The sequence below is a fragment of the Cervus canadensis genome, chromosome 6 (genome assembly GCF_019320065.1).
Source record: "Cervus canadensis isolate Bull #8, Minnesota chromosome 6, ASM1932006v1, whole genome shotgun sequence".
NCBI lineage: Eukaryota > Metazoa > Chordata > Mammalia > Artiodactyla > Cervidae > Cervus > Cervus canadensis.
In genome coordinates this window covers 60,665,978-60,690,680 of record NC_057391.1, presented here as the reverse complement: position 1 = coordinate 60,690,680, position 24,703 = coordinate 60,665,978, and the positions used below count along the sequence as shown (strand labels likewise).

Genomic DNA, 24,703 nt, shown 5'->3' with positions numbered 1-24,703 from the left:
TATAAGTTAAATAAGCGGGGTGACAATATACAGCCTTGACGTACTCCTTTTCCTATTTGGAACCAGTCTGTTGTTCCATGCCCAGTTCTAACTGTTGCTCTCACAGAAGGTTTTAAAAGTCAACGACTTTTATGTGTTAAGACCGGTGACGTTGTCTCACTTCTCTTTCTCCTTTCTCCTGTCTGCTGACCTCCTCTCTGCTTAAAACCCTCTTCTCCCAAACTTTTCTTAAAATGACACTGTTCTCTTTTCTCTCAAGACAAATCCTCTCTTCCTCCCTTAACCTGCTAAATTTGCACATGTCCCAAAGCCTAGTCTTTAGTGCTCACTTCCCTTGCTGGGTACTACGTGGGGTGTCGTTACTTCTATTTGCTTGCCTTTGAATGCCCAGTTCCATTCTGAGCTCTCATTCCTTCTGGTTTTGTCTTCTTCTAAGTCTGGCCCTTGCTTTTGGTCTCCAGCCTTGCCTTGTGTTCATCTCTGTCCACAACCTTGAGAAGACAAACATATCCCAAATATATGAATTCTGTCCTTAGATACTCTGCATGTAGATGAAGCTTCATTTGAGCCATATTTTCTATTTGTCTGGTATAAAAATAACATGGTTCTGTGTTGCAAGAATACAACTTAAAATGCAGCCATACAGCAAACTGGGCCACTTATCTCATTTATGGACTCCATAAGATATCTCTGTTCAAATATTTATGGGGAGGCTGTATTCTTGGAACACAAACATAGTAGGATTCAGTTCTACCTTCACTGAACTTGAATTTTCTAACTTGAGTGGTTTGTGATTTAAGTTGGATTCTGACAATAAGATAAGGAAGAAATGGAAGTCCAGTTCAGTTCAGTCGCACGTCACGTCTGACTCTGTGGCACCGTGGACAGCAGCATGCCAGTCTTCCTTGTCCATCACCAGCTCCCAGAGCTTGCTCAAACTCATGTCCATCAAGTCAGTGATGCCATCCAACCCCTCCTCCTCCTGCCTCCAGAGGGTCTCCAAATGAATTCTGACCTTCCAACCTTAAATCAAAAGAGGGCCGATTCCCAGCAGAGTCCAGGCTCCCATCCAAACGTTTTTTATGAGCAAGGTAAGGAATTCCTTTCCCTATCTTATCAACCCAAACAGAGTTCCACCCTCCCCAACCAGGAGACTGTGCCTGGGGTGAAAAAGGACTCAATCAGGTGGGTGGAGAGTCCCCCTGGGGTATGTATAGTCTTCCTGTAGAGGGAGATAGGCTACCAATGCAAATCTAAGATTTCAAGTTTAGTCTGATTTCTGGGGGTGAGGAGGAAGAGAAGATGTCACCTGTATCATGCAAGAAGCAAGGGGGACAATATATGTGCATACATGTATCAGATGACCCTAAGTGGTAAAGAACCCGCCTGCCAATGTAGGAGATACAAGAGAGGAGGTTTCAGTCCCTGGGTCCGGAGGATCCCCTGGCGGAGGGCGTGGCAGCCCACTTCAGTATTCTTGTCTGGAGAATCCCATGGACAGAGCAGAGGGAGGACTATTACGTAGAGTCGCAAAGAGTCGGACACAACTCAGCGACTTCGGATTCACACGCATACATATACAAATATTTATTTATACAAAGACTGCCACAGAAAAACACATTGGAAACTGACGATGATTGCTAGATAGGGTGAAGAATGAGAGGGAGACAGTTTTCACTGGGCTTGTGCTTTGAATTCTCTATTTGCAAATGAACACTTTTTTTTTTTTAATGCATGAGAAGGAAAGAAATCGCGAGGCCACAGGGTCTTTGTTTTATTGGTATAGGAGAATGATTTCGACACTGATTTTCAATTTTTTTCAGGAGGGAAAGGGTTACAATTTGTTTGCTCTAATGCTGTATTCAGAGGATTAAATGAGAATTATTGAAAGTGGCGATCAGATGTGGTTCAGTTTTCAAAGTAGAGAGATGCAGCGTTTCCTGTCAAAAAAGTGAGTTATGATTTATATAAAACGTCGTGGACTAGAGTGGGAAAAGGAATTTAAAAGTAAAGCCTCCTTGCCGTGCCATTGTTGCCACAATGCCGTGACTCGGATTCGAACCGAGGTTGCTGCGGCCACAACGCAGAGTACTAACCACTATACGATCACGGCGAGCTACCGGAGACCTGTCAGGGGAGCTTTCGGATTGTCTTCTTCAACAGTTATAGGCCTTCCCATTCCGCACGTCACCAAAAGGTCCACCTATGGGGCGGGTTCAGGCCTAAAGCCGAGTCTGAGAATGCGCAGGCGCATTGCTCTTTTGCCAGTTACTCCGGTTCTCTCCAGTTTGGGTCCGTTAGCTACCCGAGATGGTGGTGATGCAGTAGGAAAGAGTGGGTTCCATGTAAGGGAGGTGTGAGTTTAGGGGGTACCACTTGGGCAGTCCAGGGACGGGACCGACCGGAGCTCAGAATGTTCACAAGCTGTGTAACTCGTCTTCCTTGGAGGAATCCCATCTGCTGTGCCCTCGAGACCCTTCCAGCACCGCAGACCGGCAGAGGGGCGCTCCTCAGGGCTTCTCCTCCTTGTTGATTCCCCGAGTGGCCGAACGGTGCCTCTGAAGGAGAACACCCCAGACTTGAACTGGCCACTTAGAAGGGACTCCATGAATGTATCTCAACCTGCTGCTCCCCTCATCTGCAGCACCCCCTTCCTTGCTTCCCTTGCTCCCCCGACGGCATTGACTCGTCCGCTCACCGGTGCTTCCGCCGACCCGGTGCCATCCTCTGTTGTGTCCTTGGGCGCAGCAGGGAAGGAGCCCGATTTTCCTTCTGGATACATCGGAGCTCTTGTCCCCACGGCGCCTAGAACCAGGCTGAGTCCACAGTAGGCAGTGGCTTTTTGCTAAACTGAGAACGTGCCACTGGTTCTAATGAGTGAATCCAGAGGGACAACCCATCTTTCTCCATTGTCATCTGCTCTAATCACTGCCCCCCTTCCCACCCTGCAGAACAGCCGGAAGGATCCTGCTAAACCCGAATGGAGTCTCACTCCTCTAGCTCTCTTCCCAAACCCCTCGACTACGGAGCCTTTTCCAGCTCATCTTGTGGACTTCCCTTAGTGTCGTTTCCATTTCTTAGTTACTTGCTTTCAACAGGTCCTTGAGAAGCGCTTAATACTACCTTTCAGACCAGGGTCTGTAAGCGTCATGGGGATGAGATAAAGAGAAGACCTGCAAAGAGGAATTCTCTTCGTTCCATTCCAAGACCTTAGCTCACGAGATTATCCTGGCTGCTTGCTGCTTGACAAATTCCCTTTCTGCCTTACTTCCAAGGTCACTTCTTCTGCGAAGACTTCTATTACCGGAAGCCCATTTCTAGTGCCGCTATGGAAATTTGTACATATGTCAATTTTAGCACTTTGCCTCTTGGGTGTTCTGTGCTTTGTTTGGGTTGTGCCGGATAACGTGTGTAGCCCAGTGTAAGCGGAAGCCTGTATTCTTTCGAAATCCAGTGTAGCCAGACCTGGCGTAAATATCGTTTCTGTCACAAGGGGATTGTGATCCATTTTCGAGGAAACTGTCACAAACTGAAGATTTAAAAAAAAAAAAAAAATGGAGGAGAACGCTAAAATGCAGCCCCCTTGCCGTGCCACTGCTTTCACAATGCCGTGACTCGGATTCGAACCGAGGTTGCTGCGGCCACAACGCAGAGTACTAACCACTATACGATCACGGCGAGCTACTGGGGACCTGTGTCTCTCACTTCTCGCCTGAGCTCTTCTCTGTTTAAAGCCCCGCCCCCTGGCTGTGACATTGCTGGTTCCCGCCCATCTCAAACCTCTCCTCGCTGCCCGTGCGTACGCAGGCGCACTGTCTTTCAGCTGTCTCAATATCAGTCCACACTCGCCCGCGGGTCGGATCCCGCCGCTTCACTACCGCGGTGCGAGGTGTCTTGGGGTTATCTTACCCCGCATCTCGAAGGAAGTTGTGCTGTGGGCCCGAACTGATTTTCCTTCTTGTGAGAGTTAAGAGACAGTCCCATTACCAGCCAGAGCCTGTTCAGACAGCACGAGCGCCAGGGCACAATGGGTGTGAGAGGAGACCGGCGCCGCCATTCGGACGACCTGCAGGCGCAGACCTCACATCCCTTCAGGCTGCGTGAGATTCCGGTCCGCAGGCCCGGCGTCCCAGGGGTCCTTTAGTTTGCAAAGTGCTTTCACGATCCAGGCGGACGACCAACAGAGACTTCGGCCCGGAGTCTACGGCGCCTCTACCCCGCTTCAGGCTTTGTGCCAGAACCAGAGGGGCCGATAATGAGCGACTTGGGCAGGCGAGAGCGGCGGCCATCTAGACGAGGAGGACACTGGGTGACGCGTTACTCGCGGCGTCCCAGTAGCTCGCCGTGATCGTATAGTGGTTAGTACTCTGCGTTGTGGCCGCAGCAACCTCGGTTCGAATCCGAGTCACGGCATTGTGGCAACAATGGCACGGCAGGGACGTCATTTTTTAGACTTGGGAAGCCGTATTCTTCTGCGGTTGTTCCTTAACTGCTTCTTGACATTAGGTCAGTGCTGAAATTATATTAATAACTCGGCAAAAAGTGAACCCAGGGGCTTCAGTGAGTCGGCCAACCGTCATCTTCTGTGTTATGAGACTGTTTAATTTGGGGAGGTTGTTCCGTCTGGTACTCATTCTCTTTCCTCATTTGCTATCAGTGGTGAAATGATAAATTGGGTTCTCTAAAAAAGCCTCACACTTGCTAGTCAATACTTTGGAGTGCAGGGATTATAGGAACACTGTGCAAACATTTATTAAGAATTAGAAGCGTGCAGATTAGACAATACACTGTGACTAGCGAAAAATCTGGGCGCTCTGGACGGATTGGTACCGGTAGCCACTATGAGGTTGCGGAAGAGAGTTTGTGGCCTCGGTCTCCTCAGCCTTCTAGGTGGGAAGGCTTTTTCTCCTTGAGAATTTTTTTTTTCCTAACCTACCTCAGGTTTAAAGCAACTATTATTCGTTACTTTGTTTTGTGAGCACTTTATCCAGGTTCAGCTAATTTAAGTCTGCCATTTGGCAATAGGCAAACGGAAGTAAGTTTTGGAGTTGGCTTTCAGGTGGCTGGGCAGCGGCTGTATCAATGTCAAGGAGAGAATGGCGTAGGACTCAGTGAATAATGAGTCCCTCCAGCTTCTCCCAGAGGACCTGGGGTGGGGTGCGGGGCGGGGGGCGGGGAGTGGCAGAGTAAGTCAGGAAGAAGTGGGGTTGTGCTCTCTTTACTGACAATCTGTTTACAAAGGCATACTGAACCCTGTAAAAGCAGGAGACTGTGGAGTGCTGTAATTTTCCAGGTCTCCTTACTGCCACTTCCCTAAATTTGATGAGTGTAAAGCCACACAACAGGACAACTCAGGCCACAAGAGAATGGAATGAGGAAAGGTGAGCCTGAGAAACTTGCCCGACTTTGGACACTGATTTAAGTGTTGTCCATATAGAAAATCAACATCACCAGCAGAAAAAGAACCAGCCAACAGGAATGTGACAATCTCTGTTCCTCTGACCACTTAAATAACTATACAGGTTTTAAAATCTGCAACCTGGAATAAGGTGTTAGGGTAGGAAGCAATGAAAGGATCTGGCTTTTCCCCAGTGGCCCTCCCTCCAACCCCCTGTTCCTCTCCTGCTGGTGCTTCAGTGCTGGGCAATGAGCTGCTCTCAGAACCTGGAGAGAAGTTTTGGTACAGTCACTTTCTAAGAGCAAAAGGAGTCAACCAAGAAAATAAAACCCCCAAACATACACCATTGGATGTAACCCATTTTAGCCTTTCACGTCCAATCCGAGGCAACTGAAGTGTCTTCTGAGGTCAGGAATGTAGTAAAGAAAGCTGAACAGAAAGTTTCCAGGTGCAGGAAGATTAACAGAGGGGCAATGTGTTCTCTTAGCTTCTGACTGCTGACCTTCTTGGCAGATATACAAATATCCTGGAGATGGGTGTATCCAGCTATCAAAATGACACAATATCCCCTCACTCGATTCCTCTTGCTCTGATTTCAGGCCCATAAAACAGGCTTTTGGTAATGATATGCCAGCCCACGTAGACATTCCTGCAGGGAAAAGCATTGCTCTGAACAAGTTTCTGATTAGTTGGTGTTTGTTCTTATGTTGCCATTTGGTTTAGACCCTTGAGTCTAGTTGGTATGATTCATTTCCCTTCAGTCTGCTTATCTCTGGGTGCGCTGACAAAATGTGGAGTTTCTAGGCTGGCGAAGCTGAGAGCTGGAGACACTGGCCTGGGATGACCTCATTGAGACTACTGCTCTGGGACACCCTCTCTGAGCCCTCGGCTCCCTCCCCTTGACTTCTTGATTTAAACCACATTTTTCTGTTTCTGATTCTGGGAATGTGGTCCCTTCCACTACCCCTTCCAGCTGGAAGGCGGAGCTCTTCTCTAGGGTCTCAGCATCAGGAAAAAAGCAAGCAAACCTTTGAGGGGCAAACCTTGAAGGGAACATATGTTTATATGCTTCACAGTGTTTACTTAAACAATCAACCCTCTTGGCTTTCTGGTCAGACTTGGTGCATCTGGAGTTGTGACTGCTGTAGCTGCCAGTCACCACATGGGTGCAGTACAGACTGGACCAGCATCCTTTGGTGTCACCTGGAAGCTAGTTGAGATTCAGAATCTTGGCCCACAAACTGGAACTGCTGTATCAGAATCTTCATTTTAACAGGATTCTCCACAGATTATTCATTTGCACCATAGAGTTTCAAAAGTGCAGGTGTGGTTGAGAGAACCACCTGACTGTAATGGAGCTCTTCATTATTTACGCTGTGAATTTTTGGGGTTAGTAGAAGGGACCTGCCTGAGTCTGCTGGGCCTCATTGTCTACTGGGCTTTATTGATGGGGGTGAAAGGGAGGTTTTGAGGAGGAGAAGATGGATTTCTGGGAGGGAGTCACTGAGGGCCCATGTTTGGGAGCACTTAGGAAGGAGGCAACAGCCCTGGATGTAGAATGCTGAGGCCGGATGAAACTTACTCTTGAATATACCACTTTGACCTTAGCCCCTATAATACTGAGCACATTCCTCAGGAATTCTCTGGACATTCAGTACTCAAGTTTCAGTTATTCATTCATTCAGCAAACTAGCATAGTGTAGCTAAAGTGCTGTACGTCATCAGGAGCTGCAAAGCTGTATATGATACTTCTTGCCCCAGATAGTTATTTTCTAGCTGGGAGAAAATGCTAGCCTATAGCAACAGTCAGAAATGACACAAGAAATGCTGTAGGTCTCTTGCTGCAGTGGAAGGAAATTCTCCAAGGAAGAACTGACATAAACTTCCAGAATTGTAAAATTATTCAAGTTTATATCCAGCACTTCCCTCATTCTGATCCCCTTTCACCTCTTTATGTTGTCCTTATCACATTAATTCTCATTCATTTGATCAACTATTGATTAATGGCCTACTATGTGTCAAGTAGTGTTCTAGTTTCTGGAGTTATAGTGATGAATAAGGCAGATACGTTGCTCTCGTAGACCTGTATTCTAGTGCAGGAATCAGAAAGGAAAGTTAAATCAAAAATAAACAAGAAATTGTGCCAATGGAAAATAATGTGTTAATAGTATCCTCTTGTTCCCTGCCTATTATCCCCTCAGCTCCTTTGTCTATAGAAAGTGTGATGACTGATAATAGTAAATTGCACACATTTGTACTTTTTGTCTAATATACACAACTGTATAACCACCTCCACAGTCAAGATCTAGAACATCTGGGGACTTCCTTGGTGGTCTAGTGGTTAAGACTTCAGTCTTCCAGTGCAGGGGGCTCACCCTCAATGATTTAACTAAAAGGTTGTTCAGAATAAAATTGGTTTTCATCTTACCTCTGATTTTTGCAAACCTCTGTTCTTGTAAATATATATTGCCAGCGTCATCCTGTCACTGGATGGGACTCTTTCAACGGCCTGACAATGGGCTCTGAAGGGGTCCCACTTCAGAATCCTTGGAAATGAATTGTCAAAGGAGACATACTGACAAAAGGAGCATTATTGAAAAGGGGCACTCAGGCAGAGAGCAGCAGGGTAAAGGAACTGGGAAGATTTGCTCTGCCACGTGTCTCACAGTCTCAGGTTTGATGGTGGTGGGGTGAGCTTTCTGGGTTGTTTCTGGCCAGTCATCTTAGTTGTGCCTTCATTTGATTTAACTCAGGCCCTTCCTGGTAGTGAGTGCATCTCTCAGTCATGATGGTTTTCAGCACAAGGATTTCTGAGAGGTTGGCGAGACATATTATCGACTGGTATGTCCTCCCCTTCTTGGCCCCTCTTAGGTTTTCTCTGGGTTGTTTTTGGGCCCCACACTGATTTTGTGTCCTTCAGAAGCATCCTAAAGTGGCAGACTTAAGCAAACCTGTTACTGGTTGTGCCTGGCCAGGGCAGGCAGTTTTGGTCAACAGTTCCCTAACAATCCTATTATCTTTAATTTGCTTGGGTCTCAGAAGGCATAGTACAGATTTTATGGTTCTTGAAAAGAAAATCGTTGGAATGCTTTATTTATATTAAAAATATTCTTAAGTTATTTAGATATACATGACCAGTTTTTTGGCAGTGGAAACCCTGGCAATTTTTAGAAAAATGTGTTGGGTCAATTCTGAGTGATTTAGGGGTCTGCTTTCCTGGAAACCAGCAAGGCAATGAAAACTCAGTCACTGGACAACAGAGCATCTTGAAATTGTATACAATAACTGGTGACTTGCCCTAAGGTACTTCCAAGGTAATGCAAAGGCCCAACATTTTAATAAGGCAGAATGCTGGGATTGGAAAATATGCAGAAAATGAGTCTGATAACACTTCATAACAGCTTTATAGAAAAACCCTTAGGTTTCCAATGGTCTCTTTTTAGCTCCCCTCCTAGGCAGTTGGTTATGTATCTCTTTGGAAAGGGCAATAGTCTTTGTGATTTTTGTCCAGCACTATGACTACCCCAAGACATGGCAGTGATACAGGTACAGTTGTAGTCAACATAGTTCTCCCACTTCTTGTCTCTGACTACTGATCTGCACACTCCTCCCCTTCTCCTTCAGCCTATTCTAATAGGGCTCCTACCTGCCACCCTCTTCCTACCCTGGCCCCACCTCACATATATATGTATGACTTTATAATCAGGTCCCATACCCTGGGGTCCTGTTCTTTAATTTCCAAGATAATAAGTTAATCATTTAAGGTTTTATCTTAAATGGTTTATAATTGTTTATTAGCCTTTGCTGAGGTTTATGCTGTGCCAGCATCAAGGGCTTTATTAGTTTTCTGTCTCCTGGGAAATGGGAAACACTATCATGTCAGCAAGCCTGCTTTGCTTAGCTTCACTCTCTTTTAGACATAAGCTCCGGTATCTAAGCTTTCCTTTTCAGGATTCTTGAACCTTCTTTCTTCCAGTTATTTAAAGAGAACTTTATCCAGTTCCCTTCTCAGGGAGCCAGCTGACCTACTAAATGGTTGAAGAGTGTTAAAAGTATTATCCTTCTACCCCAAAGTAACATGACCATTTTAATGGAGACATCTTAAGTCCAATTTTTTGATGCTGAGACCATGAGACCAAGACAGACCAAGGGAGAGAAGATTCTCTGTACCACCAGGGCCCCATGGTATGCCTGGATTTTCAAAGCATTCTTGTCCTGCAAAATCTGCCTCATTTGCAACTTAATATCTAAGATATGGCAGGACTTCCCTGGTCGTCTAATGGTTAAGACTCCAGCTTCCCCTGCAGGGGCATGGGTTCCATCCCTGGTCCCGGAATTAAGATTCCACATGCCATGCAATGAGGCCAAAAAAAAAAAAAAAGCAAAACCCAAATGGAAAAACAAGCAGAAATCTGAAATTCAGTTAAAGTTGGAAAAACAAAATTCCCACTTAAAAAATATCTTAGATGTGGCAAGGGAGAAATGGAGTATGAGAAAAAGCAGTGTTGGTTCCATTTGTGTGGATAAAAGATACATAACAGGAAGGAATGTGGCTTGGGTAAGAGCGGGCCTAGAAGGTTTGTCTGCTCGTCGGGACCTCTCTGAGCATAAATCTGAAGTATTATAGAGGAAACAGGTGTCTTGTTCTGCTCAGGCTGTCATAACAAAATACCATAGACTGAGTGGCTTAAACCTAATGTATGTATGTATTTGTGCTGGCCAGTTTATTTTCTGATGAGGACTCCCTGACTTGCAGATGGCCATCTTTTTGCTTTGTCCTCACATGGTGGAGAGAGAGTGACTACTCTGGTGTATTACTTTATAAGAACAATTTTTTGTTTGTTTATCAGTTGTTAAGTCATGTCCTACTCTTTGCGATCCTATGGACTGCAACACACCAGGCTCCCCCATCCTTCTCTATCTTCTGGAGTTTGTTCAGATTCATGTCCATTAAGTTGGTGATGCTATCTAACTATCTCATCCTCTGTTGTCGCCTTCTCCTCTTGTCCTCAATCTTTCCCAGCATCAGGTTCTTTTCCAATGAGTTGTCTCTTCACACCAGGTGGCCAAAATATTCAATAGTAATAACAACAATAGTTCTATTGGATTAGGGTCTTGCCCTTATGACCTCATTAAAACTTAATTACTTCCTTACTGTAAATATGGTCACATTAAGGTTTAATGGTTCATCATATGAATTGGGGGTTAAGTAAGTAAGTGTTAGTCACTCAGTCATGCCCGACTGTTTGTGACCCCGTGGACTGCAGCCCATCAGGCTCCTCTGCCCATGAGATTTTCCAGGCCAGAATACTGGAATGGGTAGCCTTTCCTTTCTCCAGGGGATCTTCCCAACCCAGAGATCAAACCCAGGTCTCCCACATCGCAGGTGGATTCTTTACCAGCTGAGCCACAGGAGGAGCCTGAATTGGGGTGAGGGGGGCACAATTCAGTGCATTAGCAGTGCGCTTAATCCAGACCCCTTGCTCTGTGCCCCAGAAAGGTGGGGGCATGTCCTCCAGTGGTAGAGCCAGCATTTGGAATTTGGGAAGCAGGGATTGGAGGCTGGAGTGAGGCTTATAAATCTCTGTTAGGAGCTGAAGGGCACCCTGGGTACATGTAGTGATACAGTATTTAGTGTTGGCTTACACAGTGTGCTGCCCAGCACCCACATAGGCCTGGATCTCTTAGCATCCGAAGTTCCTCTGCTCAGAAGCTCTAACTTCTGTGGCCCACAGGTCCACAGCCCTGTGCCAATAGGTGTTCAGTTTAAGGGCTGTGAAAAGGACTCCCTGGCCTCCAAAATTCGTTCAGTCAACAACTAAAGAGCCAGGCACTGATTTAGGCACAGGGAGAAAAAACCTGACTATGACAAAGCCCACCTCCCTCTTTTGCTCACCAATTCTGCAAAACCCTTTACAGGGCAGAGAAACTACATAGTTACTTCCTGACTTTGGTTCCCAGGGAAGCAGCCAATCTCTGATCTTTTCCTGAGGACAGATTTTGATCAGGCTGGAGAGGAAGAAGACAGGATGGAGAAAAGGGAACAGAGAGGGGGCTTTAGTGCCGAAGACTGGCTTCCCAGTCATCTGTGCTGTCCTTTATTGGATGTCTCAGACATGGCCTCTCCTTTCCATGCCCCTATCTGAGCCAGGCAGGGCCCCTTCTCCTACTCTTTGTGATATGGTCAGTGGTTTCCTTGGAAAGGCTTGCACAGGTGGAGAGGATAGGAGGGAAATGAAATGGTGGCCACCACTCTGTTCCATCTTTCTTGCAGGCAGGTTCTACTCTTTTAGGCAATGGAGTCAACAGGTCTGGAAGAGTTCTTGAGAACTGACCTATGGACTGAATCACAGGCAGAGTTTACAGACTTCAAAGTTAGTGCATCTGGGCTGCCCTTCCCTACTATCAGAGTTGCCTTAATATCTTTCTGGAGGATGCCATTATATCAAAACTTATCTTCATTGCAATACTTGCTTCTAGAAGGCTTTATCAGGAACTGGAACAGCTTCCTGGGGGAGATGTGAACTGAGGGTCTGAATCAGTGCCCCAGCTGCAGTGCCCCTATCAGTACCCTCTAATTAGGGGAGACAAGGGGATTTGGGAACCTACGGATTGGGAGTTCTCATCTCTACTTGTGAAATACCCAACTGTTTGGATTCAAAACTAAGATTTCCACTTATCAGCAGTTGGGCAAGTTGTTTAACCTCTTTAAGTATTTCATCTTTCTAAGCTTGAGTTCCCTTGTGTGGAAAACTGGGATAGTAATAGTACTTTCCTCAAAGGTGTATGGATAGGAAGAAAACGAGTGAAATACATGTCAGGCTTGGAGTAGTGCCTGAAATATGATAAATGAACAATATAACTTTAAAAAAAAACAAAAGGATCCATATTAGGATGTTTATACTTCAGGTACTAAAGTTTTGGGAGCATCTTACCATTTATACAGACATTTTTTCTCCTTTCCCTTTTGTTCTCATTTAGTAGGCAGACTCAATCTTGTAGGCAGGTAAACTTATCACTTCCATTTTGCAGAAGTGGGACTCGAGATTCAAGATGGTTAAAATACTTTCCCTAAAGGCACGAAATCATTTCTCATGGAATCTCTAACTCCAGATCTCTCCAATCCTGCCTTAAAAGTTAAAAAGAAAAAAAAAAGAAAAGAAGAAGAAAGAGAGGTAGAGAGAAAAACCTTGAAATGCTTAACAACAAATATTTTGGTCAAGGATTACTTCCTTATAACTTGTTTTTCAAACAAGAATAGACTTTCACCAATAAGGTATACTTAGAGCACCTAGGAGGGTCAGAAGTGAGAAATGAACACCAACTTTCCTAGACTTTGTCCACCTTACAATTTAACCATGGGAAATAATTAGCCAACTACAGATCAATAAAGAATACTAGAGGTTAGGCTTCTCTAATCAGAAGCCAAGGCAAAAGTCTCCCAAGAAGTTCAGCAAATAGAAAATAAAGATTCTAGTCACAGTCCTGTAAGACTAATTGTGGGAGGTTGTTGTTAATGCTGAATCTCTAGACCACATGACTGTGTTCACAGGGCCTCACTGAGTTCTTCACGAGCCTCATTCATTCCCCCATAAAGCCTTTAAAAAATATTAAATAATTAATTAGTCAGGCTGCACCGGGTCTTAGTTGTGGCACATGGGGTCTTTGATTTTCACTGGGGCATGCGGGATCTCTTAGTTAGTTGCAGCATATGGGATCTAGTTACCCAACCAGGGATCAAACACCCAGGCTCCCTGCATTGGAAGCATAGAGTCTTAACCATGAGAGCACCAGGGAAGTCGCTCCCAGGATAAAGCCTTGACTGCTCAACCACCTGCTCCCTGACACACACACCCTCATCTCTGTCTGTCTCAGTCACCAGCTCCACTCTGCAGGGACTGAGGCGGTCCACACAGGAGTTTGGGAAGCTGTTCCCCAGAGTTCCGTCTATCACAGCTTTCTTAGGCAACACACTGCAAGATGTAACAGAGGTGGGAAACAGAGAGGAAGGGGTATGAGAGACAGACAGAGATGAAAGAGAGAGGGAAGTAGAGTCAAAGAGATAGAGAAATTACAAACAGGATGTCGAGAAAGAATCTTTAGGAATAAGATATCTTAACACCAGAGCAGAAAGGTTAATTCCTTAGGACTTACCATAGTTTCACTCTGCTTTCTGTGGTGAGAGAACATTTGGTTGATCTTTCAGTTAGGTATTTCTAGAAACTCTTTACTGAAAGAAAAGGTTATCTAGTGCTTGGTTTTTGAATTGGCCAAGACCAATGCTTGTGGTATGGAAGGGTATTTATCATCTCCCTCCTCTATTTTCACACCCTTTACACTTTCAATGTCTCATTACTCTGAAAGGAACCTGTGTGGGAGACAAAGCTAAAGAGAAAAAGACCTTAAATTTCTCATAGGCAAAATTTAAAAAACAGCAGAATTCCATAAGAAATGGCAAACATTTCAAAAAACAAATCATACTTGAATATAGAAAACATTAAAAAATAAAGGGGTCCTTGGAAAACACTTGTCATTACTACCCCTTTAAATCTGCCATTTAACTGTCCCCAGTAATTTGCATGGGCTGATGTTTAGGGTCCACCCTTTCCAAAACTGTGACATTGAAGAGATGGATCTTTAAATGCTTTCCTTTGCACCCCATTCCATGTCTTTTTTTTCTCCTTCACAAGGTCTTCTCTCAGGGAACTTCCCCTCTGATGAGAGGGAACAATAGCCCTAGCTCTAGCCCAAACCCTGTACCTGGCTCGGACATATGCCTAGCTCTACACAAGGCCAAGTGAGGCAAGTACCTCTGCGGGGACAGAAGGAGAAAGTAAGGATAAGGACTACTTTACCTAGAGGGTAGCAGAGGGAATTTGGGAGGAAATGGCATCTGACAAGATAAGTGTAATTTCATGTTTAGAACAATTGGTGCTGAGACATCAGTGAATCATCTAATTGGAAAGGACCTTCAGGTTTTTGGGAAGACAGAATGAGGGGAGACTTCTCAAGGTCCCAGTTAGAGAGAGGGACTGGATGTCATCTTCATGAAGTGGAAGGTGTGTAATAGACTGTTGGATTCACTGCAGGCCCAAGTGCACGACCAGCAGAGCACAGAGTCCCGTGCTGACCAGGCAGTTGTTTGCAGCTTGATGCCCTGCACTGTCCACAGTCAGTTCAGTTGTGGTTAACAAGACGATCTTAAAGGTCCATTTTGCTCTAAAAATCTGTTAGATTCTACAAGATAACCTGCCTCACTCCTCCAGATAACAGCTATTTTATGACCCTGGCTGGCACCAAGGCCAAATGGAATTGAGCCTGGGAGGAATGGGAGGGCTGCGAAGTTCTTTTCCTTGGAACTTGATTTTTTCAGTTACCTTTCTGGAAGCACGATAATTTCTCAATCTGTTCTCTTTTTAGCTGATAACAAGATAATGTAAATCTGTATCCACTTAACAGTAGCTCAATTCATGATTGGAAAGTTGAAATTTTCAGTTTGCTAGTTCTCTGCCTTTCCTTTAAATGTTTTATTTATTTATTTATTTTTATCTATCTATCTATTTATTTATTTATTTATTTTTATTTATTTATTATTATCCTTCGTTTTATTTATTTATTTAAGTCATGCTGCATGTAGGATCTTAGTTACCCGACCAGGGATCAGATCCGTGCCCCTGACAGTGGAAGCATGGAGTCTTAACCACTGGACCACCAGGGAGGTCCCAATTCCTTCATCTTTTTTTTTTTCCAATTCCTTCATTTTAAACAGTTTTCCTCCAAAGATTGCTAAATGACATTAGTGAGGTATGAACACTGGTAGACCTATCCTTAGAGTTCAAGAAGGGATCACCCATGTGGGAGGATTTCATGGGTTCCAGAAAGGTCCTGATGATCAAAGCTATGCTAACTAACTCCTTTTCTTAGGGCATGATTTCTTCATTATTTGTTATCCAATAAGTGTTTATCAAGTACCTGTTGTGTTACAACCCTAGGAGAAGCACTGTGCATTTGATCTGCAAATGATGCAAATGTTTTGACTGTTTGTGTGTTTGTGTTAACTATGTTACCAGGCTGCTGGAGAGCCTTCCTGTCAGTCTGACAGATGGTTGAGTGCATCATAGAGGAGACTGGAATTTGTTTGGAGGTGAGACCGGAGCAGGAATGGTTTCATGGGTGTGCGACCTTGTCAGTCACACAAGGCCCACTCTCAGAGGGGTCCCATGCTTGCTTTAATGCTCTGCCGTCAACATCTGGTAATTCTTTTTTTGATCAAGGAGGGGCACGTTTTAGTTTCACACTGGGCCCCACAAATTATGTAGGTGGTCTTGAATAAGAGATTCTTCTGGAGAGAATTCTATATCTGGGGGCAGAAGACTATAGGAATAATAATACAAGTTGCATAGGAGTGGAAGAAAAGGCACCATACAGTGAGCTGTGAATTTGTCCATAATTATTTGTTGAATTGAAGTTAGGGAAAAAGCTGCCCCTATCAAGCATTTACTTATCTCAATAAGTAAACATTTCATATAAATCAACTCGATTTAGGATTCTGTTGAGTGGACACTATAGTTACCCACATTCGTTCTTAAACTAATGCTGCTTTGTTACAGTCAACTACCATTCTGTTTACAAAATGGTAGTCAAAAAAAAAAAAACAAAAAACAACAATAATGAAAAAAAAAATCACACAAAGAAAGAGAGCAAAAACAAACAAGCAAAAAAATGATAGGCAAAGTTTTTATATAGATGTCTGCTTCACCTCTTTGCCTATCCTCTGCCCTCCAGTGTAATCTGCTATTTTTTGAAGCTGTGGATCTGAAAGTCCTAAAAGGCAGAATGAAGACTTTTTAATTGTATCTATTTCTGCTGAAGAACCCAATACTGATCTTCACAGGCCTTTATTAAAAAGCTTCTTCCTGGAACTTCCCTGGTGGCACAGTGGATAAGAATCTGCCTGCCAGTGCAAGGGACACAGGTTTGATTCCTGGTCCGGGAAGTTTCCACATGCTGTGGATCTAAGCCTACGAGCCACAACTGCTGAGCCCATGTGTTGCAGCTACTGAAGCACACGCACCTAGAGCCTGTGCTCCACAACGAGAAGCTACCACAATGAGAAGGCCACTCCCTACAATAAAGAGTAACCCCTGATCTCCACAACTAAAGAAAGCCAGTACAAAGCAACAAAGACCCACTGTAGCCAAACTGAATAAAATTAAAAAGATGCTATGGGGGCTTCCCTGGAGGTCCATTGTTTTTTTCCTTTTTTTAAAAAAGCTTTTTTCCAGGAGGACAGGACCCTTGTCTTTGTGGGTCACGACTGTGTCCTCAGCATCTAAGGCTGCATCCAGCACAATAGTAGGCACTCATAATTACTCATAGATTTCCACTTCTGGCCAAGACGGAGTGACAGGGTCCAGACTAACTCTCATCGTAAACAACTGAAAAGGTTTTCAGATATTGGACAACAGGCAGCACAGGATGGTGATCTTTGAAAGGGCAATAAGATGAACCCTGTGATTGTCTTAGCTTACTGCCTAGGAAAGGGTTTCTAGGCCCAAAGATCTCATGGAGTTCAGAGTTCAGTTCAAGATGGCTGGTATTCACAGGGCAGAGTACGGAGGAGGAGAGAGTAACAGAGAGAAGTCTGATAAGGACATGCATGTGAGGAAACCACTGATTTCTGAGAAAGAAGAATTGGAAAAGAGCAATCAGAAAAATCCGTAGAGCTTGCTCAGGACTGGGAAACTACTAACCCAAGTGGGAAGACCTAACTCCTGGGGCATTGAGTCAAGTTCTCATGAAAGGCTTGTTTCAGTAGTAGAGCCAAATTAGTCCTAGTTTAAAGGCTGTTTTGTTTTTCTTTGGCCTCAAGACAGGTGGGAACTTAGTTCCGTGTAGGAAACCCACATCCCCTGCAGTGGAAGTTCAGAGTCGTAACCACTGGACTGCCCAGCAAGTCCCTGTAAAGGCTGTTTTGGACCTCTATAACAGAGCAGAAAAAAACGAGACTTGCTAGATTCAAACTGTTTCCAAGTGATAACTTAGCTGCATTCTAGAGTGAAGTCCAAACGTATTTAAAGGAATGCAAAAAAATGCAGCACCCAGCTGTGTAAAACTCGTTTTAACTGTCCTCTGACTTTAAATTACCATTTAAAAAAAATTTTAATTTACTTTATGTAATAATGCATAAAAATAGAGCTTGTAACAAGAGGGGAAATCAATCAATAGAAAAAACACAGAAGTGACGCATGATAGATACAGAGGACAAAACCTTTGAAGCAAGTATTTTAATATTTGTTGTATATCCCATCCCATATTTAAAATATTGTTCAAGAAGGTGGAAGAAGTAGGTAGGAGAGAGAGTAGGAGAGCTTAAGTAGGAGAGAAATAGGAGGTATAAAAAAAGAATATATAAAAAAGATATGTTTGAAATTAAACTTCTAGAGATAAAAAAATACATCATCTGAAATGAAAAGTACACTGGATGGGGTTAGTAGCAGCTTACACATTGCAGATGAGAAGATTAGTGAACTTGAAGACATGGCAATAGAAACTATTTGAAATAAGCATAGAGAAGAGAGACATAACACTGTGTTAAAAATCTGTGGAATATTATCAAGGGCCTGATACAAATCTGATTGGAGTCCCAGAAAGAACAGATGGGGGAGACAGAGAAGTATTTGAAGATACTCTATTTAAAAAATTGTATTGTAAGGTATCTTTTGTTAAAATTCATTTTTTTAGTACATAGAAACTAGTTGATTTTTATAATTTGTTTTTGTATACTCTTCTAGAGATCATTCCCTCCATCAGTATGTGAGAATTCCAGTTGCTCCGCAAACTCATCTGTACTTAGTATTGTAATTTTTTTTCTTTTCTTTCTTTCTTTTCCTTTCCTTTCCTTCTCCCACCATCCCCACCCCGCCCCCCCCCACCGTTTTAGTTTTAGCCATTCTAATGGGTATACAGTGGTATCTCATTGTGGTCTTAATTTGCCTTTTCCTGATGACTAATGAGGTAGCATCTTTCCAATATGCTTTTCTGCCACCTGATATTTTCTTTGGTAAAATATCTAAATCTTTTGCCCATTTATCAAGTTGTTTGGTTGTTTTTTCCTCAATATTCAGTTTTGTGAGTTTTAAAAATATTCTGGTTGTAAGTTTATTATCAGATTTGTAATTTGCAAATATTTTATACCTATTTGTGGTATATCTTTTCATTCTGTTTATGGTGTCTTTTGGAGAGCAGAAGTTCTTAATTTTGAGGAAATTCATCTTATTGTTTTTTCTTTTGTGGATTGTGCTTTTGACATTATATCCAAGAAATTTTTGTATAGTCCAAGATAACAAAGATTTGCTGTTTTTTTTTTCTCTAGAGGCTTTATACTTTCTGACTTGGGATTTCAGTCCTTGATCCATCTTGAGTTGCTTTTAAAATAGGGCACAAATTATGAATTGAAATGAATTTTTCTTTTTTGCATATGGATACCCAGTTGCTGTAGTGCCATTTGTTGAAAACATTATCCTTTTTACATTGAGTTGCTTTTATAACATGTGGAAAACCAGTTGACCATATATTTGTGGGTCTATTTCTGGACCCTATTCCATTGACTATGTGTCAGTGCTTTCTCTGACACCACACTGCCTTACTTACTGTCTCTTCATAATAAGTCTCAGTTTTAATCTGCTCAGGCTGCCATAACAAAATGCCATAGACTGGGTGACTTAAACAAGAAATTAATTTTTCTTGTTTCTCTGGAGACTGAAAGTTAGAGATCGTGATCACGTTCTGGTGAGAGCTTTCTTTCTGGCTTGCACTCAGCCACGTTCTTACTGCATCCTCACATGGCCTTTCCTCTGTTCTTATACAGAAAGAGATGTTTCATCTTTTCCTCATTTTATAAGCTCACTAATTGCATCATGAAGACAGCACTCTCATGACCTAATGTAAAGCTAACTACTCCCCCAAGGGCCCGTTTCCAAAACACCCATTACATTGGGACTTACGGTTTTTTTTGTTTTTTTTTTTTATTTCATTTGTTTGTTTATTTATTGCTGTGCTGGGAGTTTGTTGCTGTGTGAGGGCTTTCTCTAGTTGTGGCGAGCGGGATTTACTCTAGTTATGGCGCATGGGCTTCTCATTACAGTGGCTTCTCTTGTTGCAGAGCATGGCCTCTAGAGGTGAAGGCTTCAGTATTTCTGATACGCAGATTCATTAGTTGTGGCACATGGGCTCAGTTGCCCACAGCATGTGACATCTTGGATTGAACCCGTGTCCCCTGTATTGACGGGCAAATTCTTTTTTATTTGTTTAATTAAAAATCTGCATTGCATTCAGTTTTATTTTTTGATATTGAAGTTAGGTTTAAAAGCAAAGTAAGACAGTTTGTTGTTATAAGTTATATCTAACTTATAAAATTGGTTTACAGGGTGTCGTTATTGAACTCTTCTGCTCTGAGTAGCTAATGGCCTCAATTTCTTATTTGCTCTGCTGTCTGCTTTCTATTTTTAGTGACTGTGCTTGTTAAAATTGTATTGTCTTTTTCTCATTATTCTTTTTTTTGTTTATTTTTAATTGAAGGATAATTACAATAATATTGTGTTGGTTTCTGCCATACATCAACATGAATCAGCCACAGGTATACATATGTCTCCTCCCTCTGGAGCCTCCTTCCCATCTCCTACCTGATCCCACTCTTCTAGGTTGTCACAGAGTCTGGTTTTAAGTTCCCTGAGTCTTATAGCAAATTCCCACTGGCTATCTGTTCTACATATGTTAGCATGTATGTTCCGTGCTAATCTCTCCATTTGTCCCACCAACTTCTTCCTATCCCTTCCTCCTGCCCCATGTCCCTAAGTCTGTTCTCTATATCTGTGTCTCCATTGCTGCCCTTCAAATAGGTTTATCAATACCATCTTTCTAGATGCCGTATATATGGCAGGCAAATTCTTAACCATTGGACCAGGGAAGTCCCTCCCTTACCTCTTTGAAACAGTCCCTCAGAGTAATCTGAGAGGCTGTATCCTGGACTTAAATCCTCAGTAAGTCCACCAAATAAAATATAATTTTCAATTTTTATGTTGTGTATTTTTTTTCCCAGTTGATTTGTCTTTCTGCAGATAATTGGTTCCCCTGAAACCTCAGGTTACTGATTGGCTAAACAAAAATTGTAAAATTTCAGATTATCTGAATTTTTGAAATTGTTGTTTTAAAGAGGGGGCAAGACTCTCCAGCGTTCTACATCCTTAATGGAAGATGGAAGTCTTATTCTGCTTTTTTTTCCTCTCAATTTTTTCTCTCTGTGCTGTTTAGATGTTTTCTGTTGACTACTTTTTGAGTTAATTCACCCTGTCTTTTGCTTTATGTAGTTCGTGAAACCATTTCAGTTAACCTTTAATTTCTAGAATATGCATTTATTTTTTACTGATTTTAATTGTCTTTTCTAAATCTCTCATCTATTTGTCTGTTTCTCCACCTTTCCCCTTATTTTCTTGAAAGTTTAATCATAGTTATTTTAAAGGCCCTATTTGATATTTCTAATATCTGGATCATTTATGGATTTGTTTCTATTATCTATTTTTGGGGGGGGGATTGGTCATTTGATCCTTCTTTTTTTTTTTAGAATGTCTTATATTTTAAAATTAGGCGCTGGACATTGTAAATGAACATTTGTAGGGGCTCTGGATGATATGTTATTTGTACTTGAAGAGGGTTAACATTTCTTTCCTCAGTCAGATAAGGCAGAAGTGGATTGACTTGATCCTGCTGAGGCTTTGTCTTAAGCTTGCTATTTCACCCTTGTCTTTCCCCTAGGGCATAGTATTTATTCTTTAGACATGTTTCTTATTACTAGGCTATGGTGCTTTTAGGGTCTCAATAGAAAACTTGATATGTTTATCAAGATCCAAAATAAACATTTGTCTATCTTGCAACACATAGTTGCTGAAATCTCTGGTCTTTAACCACTCCAAATACTGAGTTTCACTGAGTTTCTTGGTTTCTTGTTTTGAACATCTAAAATTTTTGAGTTGGCCAATAACTTTGAAATTTGGTTGCAGGTTTTTAGGCTCCGTCTTCATGGTTCTTTTTTTTCCTTTTAAAAAGACTGCTTGTGATTTGGAAAATAAAATGCCCTCAGAAAAAGAGCTAGGATGAATGTGGAACTCAACTGTTACGCTTCTCTTCTCTCAGGGATCATAGACCTTCAAGTTCTGCCTCCATTGGTTGCTCTGCAATGTGTTCTCCTGTTGATTTATATATTTGTCTAGCCTTTTTTGGGGTCTTCCTTAGTGACTCAGTTGGTAAAGAATCTGCTTGCAGTGTAGGAGACCTGAGTTTGATCCCTGAATCAGGAAGATCCCCTAGAGAAGGAAATGGCAACCCACTGCAGTATTCTTGCTTGGAGAATTCCGCAGACAGAGGAGCCTGGTGAGCCTCAGCCCATGGGGTCGCAAAGAGTTGGACACAACTGTGTGACTAACTTTCACTTTCACTTTCTAGCCTTTTTAGTTCTCAGCAGGAGGGTTAGTAGAATTCAAGGTACTTCTTTAAGACCAAAATTGGAAATTTCTATATGCTCTCTAGTTCTGCTTGCTTCTACTAGTAATCAAGGGAGAGGTAAAAGCAGGGAGGATAAAATCATTTATTATTTATACCCTACTTATTTCTCAGATGGGTTTGTGGCAAACTGTCTGGTAGGGGAGCAACCCAGCTATGAGGCTAAGTGTCCATAGCAAACCTCCAGTCCTGGCTCTGTCCTAATCAGCTGTATGATTTTAGACAAATTGCTCGTTTTTATTTTATCTTATTTATTTTTGGATGTGCTTGGTCTTCATTGCTGCTCTTGTGCTTTCTCTAGCTGTGGCGAGTGGGGACTGCTCTGTAGTTGTGGTGCTTGGGTTTCTTATTGCGATGGCTTCTCCTGTTGCAGAGCACAGGCTCTAGGGTGTGTGGGCTTTAGTAGTTGTGGTTCCTGGGCTCTAGAGCACAGGCTTAATAGTTGTGGCACACAGGCTTAGTTGCTCTGTGGCATGTGGGCTCCTCCTGGACTAGGGATTGGACCCATGTCTCCTGCATTGGCAGGTGAATTCTTTACCACTGAGCCACCACGGAAACCCTGCTTGTCTTCTTTGAATATAATTTTCTTTGTACCTAAAACAGGGTTAGTAATTGACTTGCTTATAGGAATGTTATGAGGATGAGCTGTGAAAGTAAAGCAGAATCTTTTGAAGAAACTGCAGAAACAAACATCTTATCTTTCACCTTACAGCCCACAAATAACACAGAAACACAAGTGAGGAACTCAGGATGTTGGTTTCGCTTACTCACTAACTAGCTGTTGACTCTGGGTAAATCATTTCATTCTTCCTCATCTGCACTTTGAGACAGCTTATCAAACTCTAAGTGATAAGACAAGAAGAAAACATTTAAACAATGAAGCCCAAGTCTTTGAGCCCTTGGGGTATTGAGAGGAAGTGCCAGCCGGATTAATTCTCTTCCTCTTGGCAGTTGGGTGTTATCAGTTGTGCTCAGTCATGGTGGACTCTTTGCAACCCCATGGACTGTAGCCCACCAAACTTCTCTGTCCATGGGATTTTTCCAGGCAAGAATACTGGAGTGGGTTGCCATTTTGAAATCTTCTCCAGTTATTAATTGTACCTGCATTTAAAGGAAACTTGTATCTGCTGGAAAAGTGAGATGAATGCTATAGCCTGCATTTAGAAGATGAATATGGATTATTCTTTACACCTTTTAGCGGAAAAAGAAAGAGGGAAGAGGGAGGGCAAGAGAAGACAGATGTGATCACTGGCATCATCTTGCCTGGACTCAAGGCTAGGATCTGTGCCTATAACTATGGCTGGGCTTGACTCCAGAACTGGCAGTTATCTAAAGTAAAAATGAAAACAGATAAAGTGTGAGCTAGGATGAGTTTGATCAATCCTAAATCAAATCCCTTACGATTATACAAGAAAAGTGGCAAACAGATTCAAGGGATTAGATCTCTAGACAGAGTGCCTGAAGAACTGTGGATGGAGGTTTGTAACATTGTACAGGAAGCAGTGCTCAAGACCCAAGAAAAAGAAGTGCAAAAAGGCAAAATGGTTGTCTGAGGAGGCCTTACAAATAGCTGAGAAAAGAAGAGAAGCTAAAGGCAAAGGAGAAAAGGAAGGACATACTGTCTGAATGCAGAGTTCCAAAGAATAGCAAGGAGATATAAGAAAGCCTTCCTCAGTGATCACTGCAAAGAAATAGAGGAAAACAATAAAATGTGAAAGACTAGAGATCTCTTCAAGAAAATTAAGAGATATCAAGGGATATCTTTCATGCAAAGATGGGCACAATAAAGGACAGAAATGGTATGGACCTAATAGAAGCAGAAGATATTAAGAAGAGGTGGCAAGAATACATAGAAGAGCTATACAAAAAAGATCTTCATGACCCAGATAACGACAATGGTGTGATCACCCACCTAGAGCCCGATGTCCTGAAATGCAAAGTCAAGTGGGCCTTAGGAAGCATCACTACCGAACAAAGCTAGTGGAGGTGATAGAATTCTAGCTGAGCTATTTCAAATCTTAAAGATGATGCTGTGAAAGTGATGCACTCAATATGCCAGCAAATTTGGAAAAAGCAGTGGTCACAGGACTGGAAAGGTCAGTTTTCATTCCAATCCCAAAGAAAGGCAATGCCAAAGAATGTTCGAACTTCTGCACAGTTGCACTCATCTCACATACTAGCAAAATAATGCTGAAAATTCTGCAAGCGAGGCTTCAACAATACGTGAACTGAGAACTTCCAAATGTTCAAGCTGGATTTAGAAAATGCAGAGGAACCAGAGATCAAATTGCCAACATCCTTTGGATAATCGGAAAAGCACGAGAGTTCCAGGAAAACATCTATTTCTACTTTATTGACTACACCAAAGCCTTTTACTGTGTGAATCACAACAAACTATGGAATATTCTTAAACAGATGGGAATACCAGACCTCCTGACCTGCCTCCTGAGAAATCTGTATGCAGGTCAGGAAGAAACAGTTAGAACCAGACATGGAGCAACAGACTGGTTCCAAATTGGGAAAGGAGTACATCAAGGCTGTATATTGTCACCCTGCTTTTTTAACTTACATGCAGAGTACATTATACGAAATGCCAGCCTGGATGAAGCACAAACTGGAACCAAGATTGCCAGAAGAAATATCAATAACCTCAGATATGCAGATGACACCACCCTTATGGCAGAAAGCGAGGAGGAACTGAGGAACCTCTTGATGAAAGCGAAAGAGGAGAGTGAAAAAGCTGGCTTA

The 24,703-nt window shown here is 42.7% G+C and overlaps 1 protein-coding gene and 3 non-coding genes across 5 annotated transcripts in view; 2 read left to right on the top strand and 2 right to left on the bottom strand.

The window, feature by feature from the left end:
* Positions 1–2,041: 2,041 nt before the first annotated feature.
* Positions 2,042–2,113, bottom strand: TRNAH-GUG. The gene has a single exon. It is a non-coding gene; the product is annotated as a tRNA-His (tRNA).
* Positions 2,114–3,606: 1,493 nt separating this feature from the next.
* Positions 3,607–3,678, bottom strand: TRNAH-GUG. Its single transcript has one exon. It is a non-coding gene; the product is annotated as a tRNA-His (tRNA).
* Positions 3,679–3,835: 157 nt separating this feature from the next.
* The window catches only part of SLC28A2 (solute carrier family 28 member 2), a 57,211-nt gene continuing 36,343 nt past the window's right edge, over positions 3,836–24,703 (top strand). Inside the window, exon 1 of one of the 2 annotated variants that reach the window (XM_043472095.1) lies at positions 3,836–4,358. Coding sequence is in view for 1 of the 2 variants with exons in the window: in XM_043472093.1 (XP_043328028.1) it covers positions 4,425–4,506 (82 nt within the window). In the remaining variant the exon portion in view is untranslated. Of the gene's footprint in view, positions 4,507–24,703 lie in introns of both variants that reach the window. The other variant, XM_043472093.1, reaches the window with a different exon arrangement.
* TRNAH-GUG lies at positions 4,342–4,413 on the top strand. Its single transcript has one exon. It is a non-coding gene; the product is annotated as a tRNA-His (tRNA).